This window comes from Aotus nancymaae, unplaced genomic scaffold (assembly GCF_030222135.1).
Source record: "Aotus nancymaae isolate 86718 unplaced genomic scaffold, 86718_ANA_hifiasm-v0.15.2.pri h1tg000003l, whole genome shotgun sequence".
In the NCBI taxonomy this organism is placed as follows: domain Eukaryota; kingdom Metazoa; phylum Chordata; class Mammalia; order Primates; family Aotidae; genus Aotus; species Aotus nancymaae.
The window spans coordinates 65,098,474-65,115,840 of NW_026988414.1; the positions used below are offsets into that span (position 1 = coordinate 65,098,474).

Consider the following 17,367-nt stretch of genomic DNA (forward strand, 5'->3'; position numbering starts at 1 on the left):
TCTCGTGCAGGTAGAGAATACAATGATGGTTATCAGAGGCTGGGAAGGGATGTAGGGCAGGGGATAAAGAAGGGTTGGCTACAGGGTGCAAAATATATAGTTAGAAGGAATAAGGTTTAATATTTAGAAGCACAATAGGGGGACTACAGTTAACATTTACTGTATGTTTCAAAATCACTAAAAGAATAGATTTGGAACATTCCCAAAGCACAAAAAAAGTGTCAATGTTTGAGGTGACGAATATCCCAATTTCCCAGATTTGATCATTACACACTGTATGCCTGTATCAAAACATCACATATACCCCATAAGTATCTACAACTATTACATATCCATAAATATTTTTAAAATAAAAAAATAGCAATTAAATACCAAGATAATATATTTCTTTAAAAATAAGATTTTACCATTTGGGAAAAATTCATTAAAACAAAATTAATCTTAGAGCAAAACTGCTGTCTTGAAAATAAATTTGTATGGTCTACAGTTTTATACTTCCAAGTTATTCACTGACCGGTAAAAATAAAGTTCAATTATGTACAACACATGTAGTCTAAACCCAAAAGCAAAAATCCATACTTAAAAACTTTCCATCTGCAAATGAAAGAGGATGGGCTCCAGGTTTCTCAATCTTGAAGATTTCATCTACAGATATTATCTTGCAGTCATTTAATGTTCCTTCAGAACCTCTGTTTAAAAAAGAAAGAAAGGTTAACTTCTGCCAGCAAAATCTAAACTATATACAAATAATAGTAATTAGTCAGTTTAGAACCTCACTGTAATCTGCCTATTTATAAATTGAGATTAGAGCTATTCCAATCATTCTGAATTATTGTTTTCAATAGTAGGAAAAGTCCAATAGTGATTAGTTAACATTCAAAGTTAAGCGTAACTTTAGGGTAATATGAGGCAAAAAAAATACATACTTCATTAGATTATCTGGTAAGCAGTAGCTATCTTGTAAAGACTAGATAAAATGGTACTCGGTCTATTAAAATGCAAGATTTAAATATATTTCCTGTGCCATATTAAATCTGTGCAATATTAAACCTTTCTATCAAGAAATAAGGTAAGTTTTCTGTTTTGCCCTTTGGTAGAATTTTAACATTTTTTTATGTAAGCAATCTATTTCCATATACTTTTGTGAAATGTAATTACATGGGATAATTCTGTAGAACTTATTTAAAAATCTACAAAAAACAAATTTCCGATAAATATAATAAACTTCTGGACAAATATAAGATGCCCTTTTCATAAAGTCTGTATCGATACTAAATCATATTTGTCAGACGCAATTCATATTTGTTTGTATATACTTCTTCAAAGTTTCCTACTATGGCTATGGATTTGTACATTTCTCTATTTTATTTATTTATTTATTATTTATCGAGACAGAGTCTCGCTCTGTCGCCAGGCTGGAGTGCAGTGGTGCAATTTCAGTTCACCCAGTCTTATGAGAGGAGTCTCTACCTCCCATGTTGAGTCAATTTTCCTGCCTCAGCCTCCCAAGTAGCTGGGATTACAGACCTTCGCCACCGCATCCAGCTAATTTTTGTAATTTTTACTAGAGACATAGTTTCACCAGGTTGGACAGGCTGGTCTCGAACTCCTGACCTCAGGTGATCTGCCCGCCTCGGCCTCCCAGAGTGCTGCAGTTACAGGCATGAGCCACCACACCTGGCCTATTCCTCCTTCTAATCTGTTGGCTTCTCCTTTATATTTCTGATGTTATTAAGTACAGATTTAAGAAGCCTAAATCTTACTGAATGTTTATCTTTAGTAATGCATTCTCAATCAAAAGTCTGCTTTCTTTTGGTTAGCACTTGCCTGAAGACTTTTTCCATCCTTTTGCCTTTTCTTTAAATACTTTCAATGTCAAATATATATAAATGCAGAAATGGATAGCTTAACCAATAATCACATGCACATCCTTTGTGACCTTCAACAATAAGACAGAGGAACATCAACTACCATAGAGGCCCTCACAATGACAACTTCACGTCCTCCCAAGATTTACAGTTACCTTAATTTTTTTCATGTCGCTTGTCTACCTCCCTAAAACACAGTTTTGCCTATGTTTGAAGTCTCTAATCTATAAATTCACATGCCATCTCATTCCTCCTTGAAATATGTTAAGAATCTCAACCATTTGTTGAATAGTGTTTCTCAGTCTTGATTTTTGATCTTTGCATTCCCAAAGTATGGTTTAAAGTTTTTTCTGTCATTCATATTTCTTGTACATTGGTAGTTGATCTGAAGTCAAAAAACTTTAAAGTTTTATTAGAACTTAGTTATGCCAATTCATGTATGTATTATCTATGGCTGGTTTCATGCTGTATCATCAGAGTTGAGTAGTTGTGACAGACCATCTGGCCCCCAAACGTTAAACTATTTACTATTTGGCTCTTCATGGAAAAAAAATATTGCCAACTCCTGGGCTAAAGACTCAATCAGATTTAGGTTCATTTTCTTGGTAAGATAATTTCATAGGTCTATTTCCATCAGGAAGCACCTAGTTATTTGTCTCTTTTCCTCTCATGATGGCAGCTACTACATTAATTCATTGGAGATTAAAAATCGTGTTGATACTCCCATTCTATCATTCCCTTCTCATCTCATTTACTTGGCACAACAGTTCTATAGAGAAATTACCTCATTAACTAGTTGGTGACCCAGTGGTATAGTTCATATAACAAAGACAGATAAAATGCTTATTTAGCAATTTTAAAAATAAATCATTCTAGGTCAGGCTCGGTAGAAACAGAGTTTCACCATGTTGGCCAGGCTGGTGTAGTCCTAGCACTTTGGGAGGATGAGGCAGGTGATCACGAGGTCCAGTATGAGACCATCCTGGCCAACACAGTGAAAACCCCATCTCTACTAAAAATAAAAAAAAAATTAGCCAGGTATGGTGGCAGGCACCTGCAGTCCCAGCTACTGGGGAGGCTGGGGAAGGAGAACTGCTTCAACCAGGAGGTGGAGGTTGCGGTGAGCCGAGATCACACCACACTACACTCCAGCACGGGGAACAGAGCAAGACTCCCTATCAAAAAATAAATAAATAATTCTCTAACAACTTCTATTGTGACAAGTTTTTGTGTTACCAGGGACTCGTGGATTTAAATATATTTGATATGTCTCAACCCATTTTTTTTTTTAAATCAATGTTCAAATTGTCTCATGTTCGACCAGTAGGAACTTCTGGTTGACTCAAACCCTTCTGAGGAGAACTTAGCAGACTTCGTGGCATTCCTTATTTGCATGACAAGATATTCAAGGTTTATCTAGCACATTTTATGCCCCCAGCCAGGAGTTCCTTTCAATGGGAAAGTATTTCAAGACCATAGTTAGGTACTAGGAAAGCTTACTGCAATTGTTAGCAGGGTATAAGTTTTAAACATACACATTAATATACACACTCAAACACAAAACATCTCATAAGTTCAAACTAATGCTTTGTATTCAAATTCAGGGATAAAGGATATCTACTTTTAAAATAATTATGTATTTTTTTTCCTTTTTCCCCCAACCAGAAAATCCTGATTCTCAAGGATACCAAAATTAGAATATTACAAATATTCCTTTGCTTTATCTCACATTACATGCAAGACATTGTTGCCAGTTGTCCATTACTGAAAATAGTTTAATTTTCCCTTCCATGTTTTAGTTATAATATAGCTAACTGTGTCAGATAATAGAGCCAGTAGATACCACATTTTCTCCTTTATGTCCAGTATGTTCTGGTTATAAGTGTAGAAATATTTTAAACGTTTAGCACAACTCTTTATGTCAAATTATGTTCAGTCATCTTGATTGTTTGAACCTAGTTCTCCTGAAGACTCCTTAGGAAGGGTTCATGAGAACAATATACTATTCCTCCAGTTCTTGGAAGTTAATGACAGTTTGTCTATAGCTGTTATACTAAAGTCTCGTTTGGCTAGACTTAAAATCCTTGGCTCTCCTTTACCTGACTCATGCTTCTCTTTCTGGGATATTTTCCATGTAAGCATGTTATACTGTTCCTTATTTTCTCACTCTCTTCCAATTTCATACAGAATTTAACATTGATCCTTTCCTTTTGCTTATTTTCATAAGATAAACTTCCTGAACCCATTAAATGATCTAATTCCACTTCACCTTTTGCTAGTTCACAGCCATAGATCACACATTTCTTGCAGAGACAGTCAAAATTCTAGAGGCTAAAATTTAATGTGACAGAAGGCAAATCAGTGGTGGTCTGGGACCCAAGGGAACTTTTGGGGGTGATGAAAATGTTCTGTGTTTTAATTAGTAGTGATGTGTATATCTTGTCAATGTTCACTGTATTTAAGATACACTTACGGTAAGTACATATTACTGCATGTAAGTTATACCTCAAAAACAATTTTAAAAAGACAGTATGGAAGATTACTTTCTGAAATCTTCTGACTCTATTCTCCTCCCCTATTTCTAACAGGACCCCTTCTTCCTTTGTCCCTATTCTTCCTGTCCCACTGAGTTTGGATCCTACTTCTAACAGTTTCTTCTCAGTATGGATCTTTAGTCCTGAAATGGAGCTTTAGCTGACCATTTTAAAGAGTTTAAAGAGTACTCTAAACCCCTTCAGACCTCACCACAAACTGCTTGTACTTATTCATATTGGGGTGGGTCAGCAATCTGGGAGTAGCTTAGCTGGGTAGTTCTGGCTTAAGATCCTTCACAAGATTGCAGTTAAACCATTAGCTGGGGGTGCAGTCTCATCTAAAGGCTCTACTCAGGGAAAATAAAAAAGCTGCCCAAATAGCCTCATGACATGCAGCTGGCTTCCCTCAGAGGAAGTGATCCAAAAGAGCACCCAAAATGGAAGCTGGTATCTTTTTAAAACCTCATCTTGAAGTATAGCATCACTTATACCATATTCTGCTGGTCATAAAGAGTCGCCTTAGTAAAATATGGCTGAAAACGACATGAGGGTATTAGTAAGCAGGAATCACTGGGAGTTACCTTGAAAGATAGCTACCATAGCTGCTAATTTGAAATTAGTTTGCTGAGCTAATTCATCATTTGGAATTCTTGGACTCAACACACATTTCTGTTGAATAGCCACCGATACTACACGGGTCTTGAAGCTTTCCACTGTTTATCCCACCAGCTATTTTGGGGCTTAAAGGGATACCACATCATCCTGTTTTATTGTAGATGTTGTCCATGAGTTTTTGAGTTAGATAATTTAGTAATATTTTGCTCTATATTGCCAGGACATTTAAGGAGATTTTAAAAGTCATTGCTGTTGTCATCTTAGAATCCCAACCATGCTTCTCTTCAACTCTTGTGACTTTTTAAGGAGTCTTTCTTAAGAGTAACATATGGATGTTTTATTTTAATCGTTTATTGATCGTTGTCTTTAATTGAAATGCTTGACTCACACACAGTTAATATAATGGCTGATATAGCCGTGTGCTTCTGCCATTTTACAGTACGTTTTCTACTTCATCTTTTTTTTTTTTTGAGACGGAGTTTCGTTCTTGTTACCCAGGCTGGAGTGCAATGGCGCAATCTCGGCTCACCGCAACCTCCGCCTCCTGGGTTCAGGCAATTCTCCTGCCTCAGCCTCTAGAGTAGCTGGGATTACAGGCATGTGCCACCATGCCCAGCTAATTTTTTGTATTTTTAGTAGAGACGGGGTTTCACTATGTTGACCAGGATGGTCTCAATCTCTTGACCTCATGATCCACCCGCCTCGGCCTCCCCAAGTGCTGGGATTACAGGCATGAGCCACCACGCCCGGCCTTCATCTGCTTCTTTTAGTCACAACTGTCTTCTTTTGGATCAGTCTAATATTTACTTTTCCATTTTCAGTAGGTAAATTTGTTAAAAATCCTGTATTGATTTTTAGTAGTTACCCTAAAGACTGGGCTGTGCAAACCTGATATAATCTACTTTAAATTTTACTTTCACTACTTCCCTAGTGATTGATACCAGAGCCTCACAACTTAATTTACCAACCTCATCTTTTGCATTATTGTCACACATTTTTTCTATATGTTTTAAAGTTCACTATTTAAAAATAATAATTATTTATATTTACCAATACATTTACCTTTTCCCTGCTCTTAATTCTGTCCCATATTTCCATCTGGAATCTCCTTCCTTTCACTTAAATAACTTCCTTTATTATTTCTCTTAGTGCCTGTCTGTTGGTGGTAATTCTTTCAGGTTTTGTTTGATAACATCTTTATTTTGGCTTTGACAGGTGTTTTCATTAGAAATGTATTTTAAGTTGGGATTTATTTATTTATTTTTGAGACAGAGCCTTAGGATGGAGGGCAGTGGCATGATCTTGGCTCACCGCAACCTCCAGCTCCCAGGTTCCAGCCATTCTCCTGCCTCAGGCTCCGAGTAGCTGGGATTCAAGCCAAGCGCCACCACCCAGCTACTTTTGTATTTTTAGTAGAGACGGGGTTTCTCCATGTTGGTCAGGCTGGTCTCGAACTCACAACCTCAGGTGATCCGCCCACCTCGGCCTCCCCAAGTGCTGGGATTACAAGCGTGAGCCACCGCACCGGACCTTTTTTTTTTTTTTTTTTTTTCCGATATGGAGTCTTGCTCTGTCGCCCAGGCTTGTATATAGTGGCATGATCTCAGCTCACTGTAACCTCTACCTCCCAGGTTCAAGCAATTCTCCTGCTTCAGCCTCCCAAGTAGCTGGGATTACAGGCACCCGCCACCATGCTCAGCTAATTTTTTTTATTTTTAGTAAAGATAGGGTTTTGTCATGTTGGCCAGGCTAGTCCTGAACTCCTGAGCTCAAGTGATCTGCCTGCTTTGGCCTCCCAAAGTGCTGGGATTATAGGCGTGAGCCACTGTGCCTGGCCGGGAATTTCTTTAAATTAGTATTTTCACATGCCATTTCACTGTCTCCTAGCTTAAATTGCTTCTAATGAAAACCTGATCATCTTCCCTGTATTTTTATCTTTAGTTTTTAGCACTCTTATTTGTGATACGCCACTCTACATTTTCTTTATATCTATCCAGCTTAGAGTTAACAGAACTTCTTTGTAAATTCCAATTATCAGTAGAAATTCACATGTTTTCAGCATATTAACCACAATGAAAGTCTCTCTCATAACCTGAATTTTCAATATCACCTATGGGTCTATTCCTATCATTGGTCTTCCTTCTGTTTTCTGAATATGTGGCACCATCTTTTGGCAGAATAGCATTTTTGGCTCCAATATAGAGGGTGTATATAGAATGTTAAGAAGCTTCAGATATTATCTTATGTAAAGGAAAGTCCAATCTTCCTCCTGCTGGGGAGATACTGTGGTGCTTTAACATTTAATCAGTATCTATGCTGAGTCAAGGCTGGTTTAGTCTTGAAGTAAGATTTGGTCCACTTGTATGCCTTAGCCATCCAGTTTTCAAACTAAAAGACCCACATATTCTGTGGAGCCATTATACTAGTGACTCTAAACTTTAGAGTTTGCCTTCTAAGACTGCCGAAAATGCCACTTGTTACTTACACTTCCAACCTCCTGCCCAGCAAAAGTCCAGTATTCAACCAAAGTCAAAGGTAAAAGCAGGCCATATGCTCTAGATATCCCAAATAATCTGCCAAAAGCGCTGCTTTCTCTTTCCATCCTACTCCTAGCTGCTCTCAACTAGGTTTTGCACTGTATTCACAATTAGTAGATTTCCCCAGGGGCAAAACACAACTACAAAGCCAGCTGCCTTCTGAGATTCTTACCTTTTGAGAGTCATACTGGTAGTGCTTCTCTTTGACTCTCTGGTGCATTCAAAGAGATGATAAACTATTTGATCTGACTATTCTAGTTGTTTTAGCTAAGAGCACTTATCTACTGCCAGTTGTCCCACCCTACCTGGAAGCAGATGCTTTCCATGTACTACTTTAAGTGATTCAATAAATGTAACAAATTTAAGGCCAAGTCACTTTTTCACTTATTTACCAGTTTAGTTAAAGGCTTATCACATTCTTTATGCACAAAACTAAAAGTCATTGATCATAATAAAAACATGCATATAATCAATTCATTCTTTCAAGAAATATCACATTTCACTGAATCTAATAGGCTAGTAATTATAAAACAATTTATATGCTACTGAAAAATAAACTAGCCTGAAATCAGGCAGTCTAAGAACTCCCAAATAAAGCTGGGACACCAAATGGTAATCAGGAGCTACAAGACACAATATGTAATCTCAAGTAAGAAAAAAAGACTGTGATGAGGTATCTAAGGAAGACCTTCAAACAAAGCTTAGACACCAACCTGTTCTCACAGTTAAAGGGAGAAATAAACCACCTTGCAGATCAAGAAACAGTCTTGTTTCAATACTACCACTGGGTATAAGCATAAAAAAGCATCCTCCAAGAATTAAATGATAAGCTAGGATTCATTCTGGTTCAGAGGCCTGGATTCATGCTATATGTATGGTCTAAAAAGGTTCAAGCAGAGAGTTAAAGTTAAAGTTAAATGGCACTCCCAAGTGACTGGTAAAAGCAAACTCAAACCTTTGAAAGAATTCAAATTTAGTCAGCTCAACAGCAATTTTAAGATACATTTTTATTTCAGATATGTTAAAATATAAAAAACTGTTCTCTCAGAATCTATGAAATACTGTGTTTACTGTAAATCTATTATAACTAGTGCCTCGAAGAGGGCCTGGCACACAACAGCAAATAAAACAAAGCATTAACATTTCAGTGGTATGACAGACAGAACAATGGGCCCCAAAGAGGTCGTAATTCCAGGAACCTATAAATATGTTACCTCATATGGCAAATAGGACTTTGCACATAAAGAAAAATTTAAATGGGAAGATTACCCAGGTAGATCCAATATAATCACAGGAGAATGGGAGGCAGAGGAGAGAATATAAAGGACATGTATCCACAAAAGAATTGTCAGAGAGAAACAGCATTGTTGGCTTTGAAGGTGGAGAAAGCAGGTAACAAGCCAAGGCACGTGGGAGGCCTCTAAAATATGGAAAAGGCAAGAAAATGAATTTTTCCTTAGAGTCTACAAAAATGAACATATGCCTGCTGACAATGATTTTCCCCTAGTGAAATCCAAATCAATTTAACACTTCTAACCTCCAAAACTGCAATACGATTTACTGTTTAAACTTCTAAGTTTGTGGTAATGTGATATAACAGCAATAGGAAACTAATAGAAATGGTGTGGTAATAAAGAAAAAAACTCAGAGTAAGGGAGAATTCAAGTAGCTTATGTTTACTATGTATGTGATTTTACATAGGGTGATCAAGAAAGGTCAAAAGTATCTGAAGATACTTTTGAGCAGAGAACCAAAACAAGAGAAAGAGCAAGCCAAACCAGTAACATGTGAGATAGACAAGGCAGAGGGAACATCAAGTACAAAGGCCCCAAAGCAGGAGCATGTTTTATGATTGAGCAATACAAGAAGGCCAGCAGGGCTGAAGCACGGTGACCTCTGACTTATAACCTGATACGCTTATTAAGCATGTGTTCTTTAAGAACGGTATATTCAGTAGCAAGTACATCACTATAGAAATTTAAGTATGAAAAAAATTTAGTGAATAAAGCTTCATAAAAATGACAGTGAACTGAAAATGTATCTGTAGGTTTTGTGTGTGTGTGTGTGTGTGTGTGTGTGTATGTATTTTCTTTTTTTTAGACACAGTCTCACTCTGTCACCCAGGCCAGAAAGCAGTGGTGTGATCTTGGCTCACCGTAACCTCCGCCTCCCAGGTTCACTTGATTCTCCTGCCTCAGTCTACCAAGCAGTTGGAATTATAGGCGCCCGCCAGCACGCCCAGCTAATGTTTTTGCATTTTTAGTAGAGAGGGGGTTTTACCATGTTGCCCAGGCTGGTCTCGAATTCCTGACCTCAACTGATCTGCCCACCTCGGCCTGCCAAAGTGCTAGGATTACAGGCACGAGCCACCATGCTCGGCCTTTATCTGTAGTTTTAATAAGGTAAATTAATTTTCTTGCTATAGGATTCAAATGCTACTTACGAATATCTAAATCAGCATAACTTATCATGGTACTAAATATAATATATATTGCAACAGTAAGTGAACAAATTATTTTGAAAAATGTTTTTAAATTCCAAACTTGTTTTCAATTTTCTTCAAAGCTAAAATAAATAGAAAATGACAACATAAAAATAGAATTTAGTAAGTAGAATTAGACAGTTCAAGCATATACACTTTTTGGTACTCACAAATTAAAAACAGAAACAAGCATGAACTTTAACTCCAAGTTCCCTTATCAAATCTCCAAGGCAGATTAAAAATCATGTCCTCTATTTGCTTCTTCCTTTGCACCTTCAATATAATAGAGAGGATCAAAGCTGAAGGTTCGTTCTTTGTAAAAGTCTAACAAAACTGTAAACTTCTGGTGAGAATAGTGAAAAAGTCACAAACTAAATTCAGAAATAAAAAAGAACCTAACAGATTAGCACATTAAAAAGATGTAGTTACCAAATATATGACAACAGATTTTAAAATTTAGATGCAATGGATAAATTCCTAGAAAATTAAATTCTAGTTCAAGAAACAGAAAACATGAATAGTCCTCTGATCATTACAGAAACTGAATCAATCATAAAAAAACTTTTCCACAAAGAACACTCAGCCCCAGATGGCGTTACTGAGAAGTTCTACCAAACATTCAAGACAAGGACACAAAACAGAACAAGAAACTGGCAGCAACCCTCACTGTTCTGCAGCCACTGCAGGTGAGCCCCAGGAAAGCAAGGTCTGGAGTGGAACTCTAGCAGTCCTAGAGCAGACGGGTCTGACTGTTAGAAGGAAAACTAAGAAACAGAAAGAAATAACTTCATCATTAACAAACAGGACATCCACTCAGAGACCCCATCTGAAAGTCACCAACTACAAAGACTACAGGGAGATAAATCCACAAAGAGGGGAAGAAACCAGCGTAAAAAGGGTGAAAACACCTCTCCTCCTCCAAGGTATCACAACTCCTCACGAGCGATGGAACAAGACTGGATGGAAAATGAGTCTGATGAACTAACAGAAGCAGGCTTCGAAAGGTGGGTAATAAACTTCTCTGAGCTAAAAGAACATGTTCTAACCCAATGTAAAGAAACTAAGAATCTTGAAAAAAGTTAGACGAAATGCTAAATAGAATAAACATTTAGGATAGAGAAGAATAAAAATGAATTGATTGAGCTGAAAAACACAGCATGAGAACTTGGCAAAGCATACACAGGTTTCAATAGCCAAATTGACCAAGCAGAAGAAAGGGTATCAGAGGTCAAAAATCAACACAATGAAATAAAATGAGAAGGCAGATTACAGAAGAAAGAGTAAAAAGAAATGAACAAAGCCTCCAAGAAATATGGGATTACGCAAAAAGACCTAATCTACATTTGATAAGAGTACCTGAATGTGATGGAGAGAATCAATCCAAGCTGGAAAACACTCTTCGGGATATTATCCAGGAAAACTTCCCCAACCTAGCAAGGTAGGCCAATATTCAAGTCCAGGAAATACAGAGTACACCACAAAGATATTCCTCAAGAAGAGCAACCCCAAGGCACATAATTGTCAGATTAGCCAGGGTTGAAATGAAGGAGAAAATGGCTAAGGGCAGCCAGAGAGGAAGGTCGGGCTACCCACAAAGGGAAGCCCATCAGACTCACAGCAGATCTCTCAGCAGAAACCCTACACACCAGAAGAGAGTGGGGGCCAATATTCAACATCCTTAAAGAAAAGAACTTTCAACCTAGGATTTCATATCCAGCCAAACTAAGCTGCATAAGCAAAGGAGAAATAAAATCCTTTGCGAACAAGCAATTACTCAGAGATTTCAACACCACCAGGCCTGCTTTACAAGAGCTTCTGAAAGAAGCACTAAACACAGAAAGGATCAGTACCAGCCACTCCAAAAACATACCAAATGGTAAAGAGCATTGACACAATGAAGAAACTGCATCAAAAGACAAAACAGCCAGCTAGCATCAAAATGGCAGGATCAAATTCACACGTAACAATATTAACCTTAAATGTAAATGGGCGGCTAAATGCTCAAATCAAAAGACACAGACTGGCAAATTGGATAAAAAGTCAAAACCCATCATTGTGCTGTATCCAGGAAACCTATCTCACAGGCAAGGATACACATAGACTCAAAATAAGGGGACAGAGGAAGATTTACCAAGCAAATGGAGAGCAAAAAAAAGCAGGAGTTGGAACCCTAGTCTCTGATAAAATAGACTTTAAACCAACAAAGATCAAAAGAGACAAAGAAGAGCATTACATAATGGTAAAAGGATCAATGCAACAAGAGCTAACGATCCTAAATACATATGCACCCAATATAGGAGCACCCAGATACATAAAGCAAGTTCTTAACGACCTACAAAGAGACTTAGACTCCCACACAATAATAGTGGAGACTTCAACACGCCACTGTCAATATTTGACATATCAATGAGACAGAAAATTAACAAGGATATCCAGGACTTGAACTCAGACCTGGAACAAGCAAACCTAATAGACATTTACAGAACTCTCCACCACAAATCCACAGAAAATACATCCTTCTCAGCACCACATCACACCTAGTCTAAAACTGACCACATAATTGGAAGTAAATCACTCCTCAGCAAATGCAAAAGAATGGAAATCATAACAGTCTCTCAGACCACAGTGCAATCAAGTTAGAACTCAGAATTCAGAAACTATCTCAGAACCGCACAGCTTCATGGAAACTGAACAACTGGCTCTCGAATGTTGACTGGATAAACAATGAAATGGAGGCAGAAATAAAGATGTTCTTCGAAACCAAGGAGAACAAAGACACAACATACCAGAATCTCTGGGACACATTTAAAGCAGTGTCCAGAGGAGAACGTATAGCAATAAATGCCCGCATGAGAAGCAAGGAAAGATCTAAAATTGACACCCCATCTTCAAAATTGAAAGAGCTAGAGAAGCAAGAACAAAAAAACTCAAAACCTAGCAGAAGACAAAAAATAACTAGGATCAGAGCAGAACTCAAGGAGATAGAGACACAACAAAGCCATTAAATAATCAATAAATCCAGGAGTTGGTTTTTTGAAAAGATCCATAAAATAGACCACTAGCCAGATTAATAATAGAGAGAATAATCAAATAGATGCAATAAAAAATGATAAAGGGGATATCACCACAGATTCCAAAGAAATACAAACCACCATCAGAGATTACTACAAACAACTTTATGCACATAAACCAGTAAATCTGGAAGAAACAGATAAATTCCTGAACACTTGCATCCTCCCAAGCCTAAACCAGGAAGAAGTCGAAACCCTGAATAGACCAATAAAAAGGTCTGAGGTTGAGGCAGCAGTTAATAGCCTACCACCCAAACAAAGCCCAGGTCCAGATGGGTTCACAGCAGAATTCTACCAGACATACAAAGAGAAGCTGGCACCACTCCTTCTCAAACTATTCCAAACAATCCAAAAAGAGGGAATCCTTCCCAAATCATTTTATGAGACCAACATCATCCTGATACCAAAACCCAGAGGAGACTCAACAAAAAAAGAAAACTTCAGGCCAATATCCATGATGAACATAGATGCAAAAATCTTCAATAAAATACTGGCAAACCGACTGCAGCAGCACATCAAAAACCTTATCCATCGTGATCAAATAGGCTTCATCCCGGGGATGCAAGGTTGGTTCAACATACCTAAGTCTATACATGTAATTCACCACATAAACAGAACCAAACACAAAAACCACATGATTATCTCAATTGATGCAGAGAAGGCCTTTGACAAAATTCAACAGCCCTTTATGCTAAAAACTCTCAATAACCTCGGTATTGACGGAACATATCTCAAAATAATAAAAGCTATTTATGACAAACCCACAGCCAATATCATACTGAATGGGCAAAAACTGGAAGCATTCCCTTTGAAATCTGGCACTAGACAAGGATGCCCTCTCTCACCACTCCTACTCAATATAGTATTGGAAGTTCTAGCCAGAGCAATCAGGCAAGAAAAAGAAATAAAGTGTATTCAATTAGAAAAGGAAGAAGTCAAATTGTCTCTATTTGCAGATGATATGACTGTGTGTTCAGAAGATCCCATTGTCTCAGCCCAAAATCTCCTGAAACTGATAAGCAACTTTAGCAAAGTCTCAGGATATAAAATCAATGTGAAAAAATCACAAGCATTCCTATACACCAGTAACAGACTTAAAGAGAGCCAAATCAAGAACGAACTGCCATTCACAATTGCTACAAAGAGAATAAAATACCTAGGAATACAAATAACAAAGACTGTAAAGGACTTCAAGGAGAACTACAAAGCACTGCTCAAAGAAATAAGAGAGGACACAAACAAATGGAAAAACATTCCATGCTCATGGTTAGGAAGAATCAATACTGTGAAAATGGCCATACTGCCCAGTGTAATTTATAGACTCAATGCTATCCCCATCAAGCTACAAATGACCTTCTTCACAGAACTGGAAAAGAACCACCTTAAACCTCATATGGAACCAAAAGAAAGCCTGCATAGCCAAGTCAATTCTAAGTAAAAAGAACAAAGCTTGAGGCATCACACCACCTGACTTAAAACTATACTACAAGGCTACAGTAATCAAAACAGCATGGTACTGGTACCAAAACAGAGATATAGACCAATGGAACAGAACAGAGGCCTGGGAGGCAACACCACACATCTACAACCATCTCATCTATGACAAACCTGACAAAAACAATGGGGAAAGGATTCCCTGTTTAATAAATGGTGTTGGGAAAACTGGCTGGCAGCGTGCAGAAAGCAGAAACTGGACCCCTTCCCAACACCTTACACTAAAAGTAACTCCAGATGGATTAAAGACTTAAACAAGATCTAACACCATAAAAACCCTAGAAGAAAACCTGGGCAAAACCATCCAGGACATAGGCATAGGTAAGGACGTCATGACTAAAATACCAAAGGCATTGGCAACAAAAGCCAAAATAGACAAATGGGATCTAATTAAACCCCAGAGCTTCTGCACAGCAAAAGAAACAGTCATTAGAGTGAATCGGCAACTAACAGAATGGGAAAAAATTTCTGCAATCTACCCATCTCACAAAGGGCTAATACCCAGAATCTACAAAGAACTAAAACAGATTTACAAGAAAAAAACAAGCCCGTTCAAAGGTGGGCAAAGGCTATGAACAGACACTTTACAAAAGAAGACATATATGAGGCCAACACACACATGAAAAAATGCTCATTGTCACTGGTCATTAGAGGAATGCAAATCAAAACTACACTGAGATATCATCTCATGCCCATTACAATGGTGATCATTAAAAAATCTGGAGACAACAGATGCTGGAGAGGATGTGGAGAAATAGGAACACTTTTACACCGTTGGTGGGAGTGTAAATTAGTTCAACCATTGTGGAAGACAGTGTGGCAATTTCTCAAGGACCTAGAAATAGAAATTCCATTTGACCCAGCAATCCCATTACTGAGTATATATCCAAAGGATTACAAATCGTTCTATCATAAGGACACATGCACACGAATGTTCACTGCAGCACTGTTTACAATAGCAAAGACTTGGAACCAACCCAGATGCCCATCGATGATGCACTGGACAGGGAAAATGTGGCACGTATATACCATGGAATACTATGCAGCCATAAAAAACGATAAGTTCGTGTCCTTTGCAGGGATATGGATGAACCTGGAAACCATCATTCTCAGCAAACTGACACAAGAACAGAAAATCAAACACCGCATGTTCTCACTCATAGATGGGTGTCGAACAATGAGAACACATGGACACTGGGAGGGGAGCATCACACACTGGGGGTCTGTGGGGGGAAGTTGGGGAGGGACAGCAGGTGGTGGGGAGTTGGGGAGGGATAACATGGGGAGAAATGTCAAGATACTGGTGATGGGGAGGAAGGCAGCAAACCACATTGCCATGTATGTACCTACGCAACAATCTTCCATGTTCTTCACATGTACCCCTAAACCTAAAACACAATATATATTTAAAAAAAAAAAAAACTACTTGAAGAACAAGGCAGGATCATGTGCTCTGTAGTATTATCAAAGTGTGAAACTGTCATAAAGATACGTAAAAAAACAGATCCATGGTACAGAATAGAGACATCAAAAGGATTCATCAAATGTAAGATTCTTGATATGACAGAGGTGATACTGAAGATCAATGGGAGGAAAATGAGCTTTTCAATAAACAGTGCTAGGAAAAATGATTACTCATATGTATTCAGTTAAATTAGACCCTAACTTCACACCGTACACAAAAATCTACTCCAAGTCAACTAAAGACTAAAGAAAGGCAAAACCACAAAGCTTTAGAAGGTAGTAAGAGTACTTTTATGATCTCTGGGTAGGGAAGTTTCTAATGCAAGACATAGAAAGTACAATCATGAAGAAAAAAACTTTCTTGAATTTTGATAACCTCAACTGCATTAAAATTAAGAAAACTACTAATCAAACATCATAAGGAGAAAAAGACAAGCCACAGAATTAGGAAAGATATATTTGCCACATGTAAATGAAATGGTCTAGTCTCCACAATCATAACTCCTAAAAATGAATCAGACACATTATTTAATTAAGAGTGAAAAGTCACCAAATTGGAACCAGGTCCTCACAAAACATATATCCAACTTGTCAATAAAAATATGAAAAGGTTCTCAACCCCAACAGGAGTCAGAGAATTGCAAATCAAAGCCAAAATGAGATACTATTACATACCCAGCTGATTAGTGGAAACTGAAGTCTGAAAAAAGCATGGATGAGAACAGAGAAATAGAAACTCTCATACTGTCATAGAACTGTAATCTGGTACAGACACTTGGTTCTATCTACTAAAGTTGAAGATGCATGGGTTCTACAACCTAGTTATTTTAATTCTAGACATGATATACTCTACAGAACTAATGCATACAAGTGCCAGGATATAGGTATAGGTACAAGAAGGTAATGACAGCATTGTTTCTAAAAGCCCCAAACTGCCTATCAACAGCAGGATATATCTATACTTTCAACCTTTTATTTATCCATTCTTTCCAGTGAAAATAAAAGATTTCTAATAGTTAAATAAAACCTTCTATCCACAAGCCACACTGGCTCTTTTTTAGCTATTGTGTTCCTAATGTTTCTAGTAAAAACTTAAAATGATAAAGAAGAATACAGGACACTGTACTGTACTGTTGGGATAGCCATCACATAACCATTCTCTTTATCAAACCACTATTTGCCTATCCATAATTTCCACTCAAATTATGACACGGAGTAATTTTTTTTTGAGACGAAGTTTCGCTCTTGTTGCCCAGACTAGAGTGCAATGGCCCAATCTCAGCTCACTGCAACCTCTGCCTC

The 17,367-nt window shown here is 37.7% G+C and overlaps 1 protein-coding gene across 11 annotated transcripts in view; it reads right to left on the reverse strand.

Annotated features, from left to right (window-relative positions):
* UHRF2 (ubiquitin like with PHD and ring finger domains 2) overlaps positions 1-17,367 on the reverse strand; it is a 110,876-nt gene that overhangs the window by 38,441 nt on the left and 55,068 nt on the right. For all 11 annotated transcript variants that reach the window (XR_001107323.2, XR_010344368.1, XR_001107324.2 and 8 more), the window contains one exon: positions 580-689. Coding sequence is in view for 7 of the 11 variants with exons in the window: in XM_012451378.2 (XP_012306801.2) it covers positions 580-689 (110 nt within the window). In the remaining 4 variants the exon portion in view is untranslated. The remainder of the gene's footprint in view (positions 1-579; positions 690-17,367) is intronic.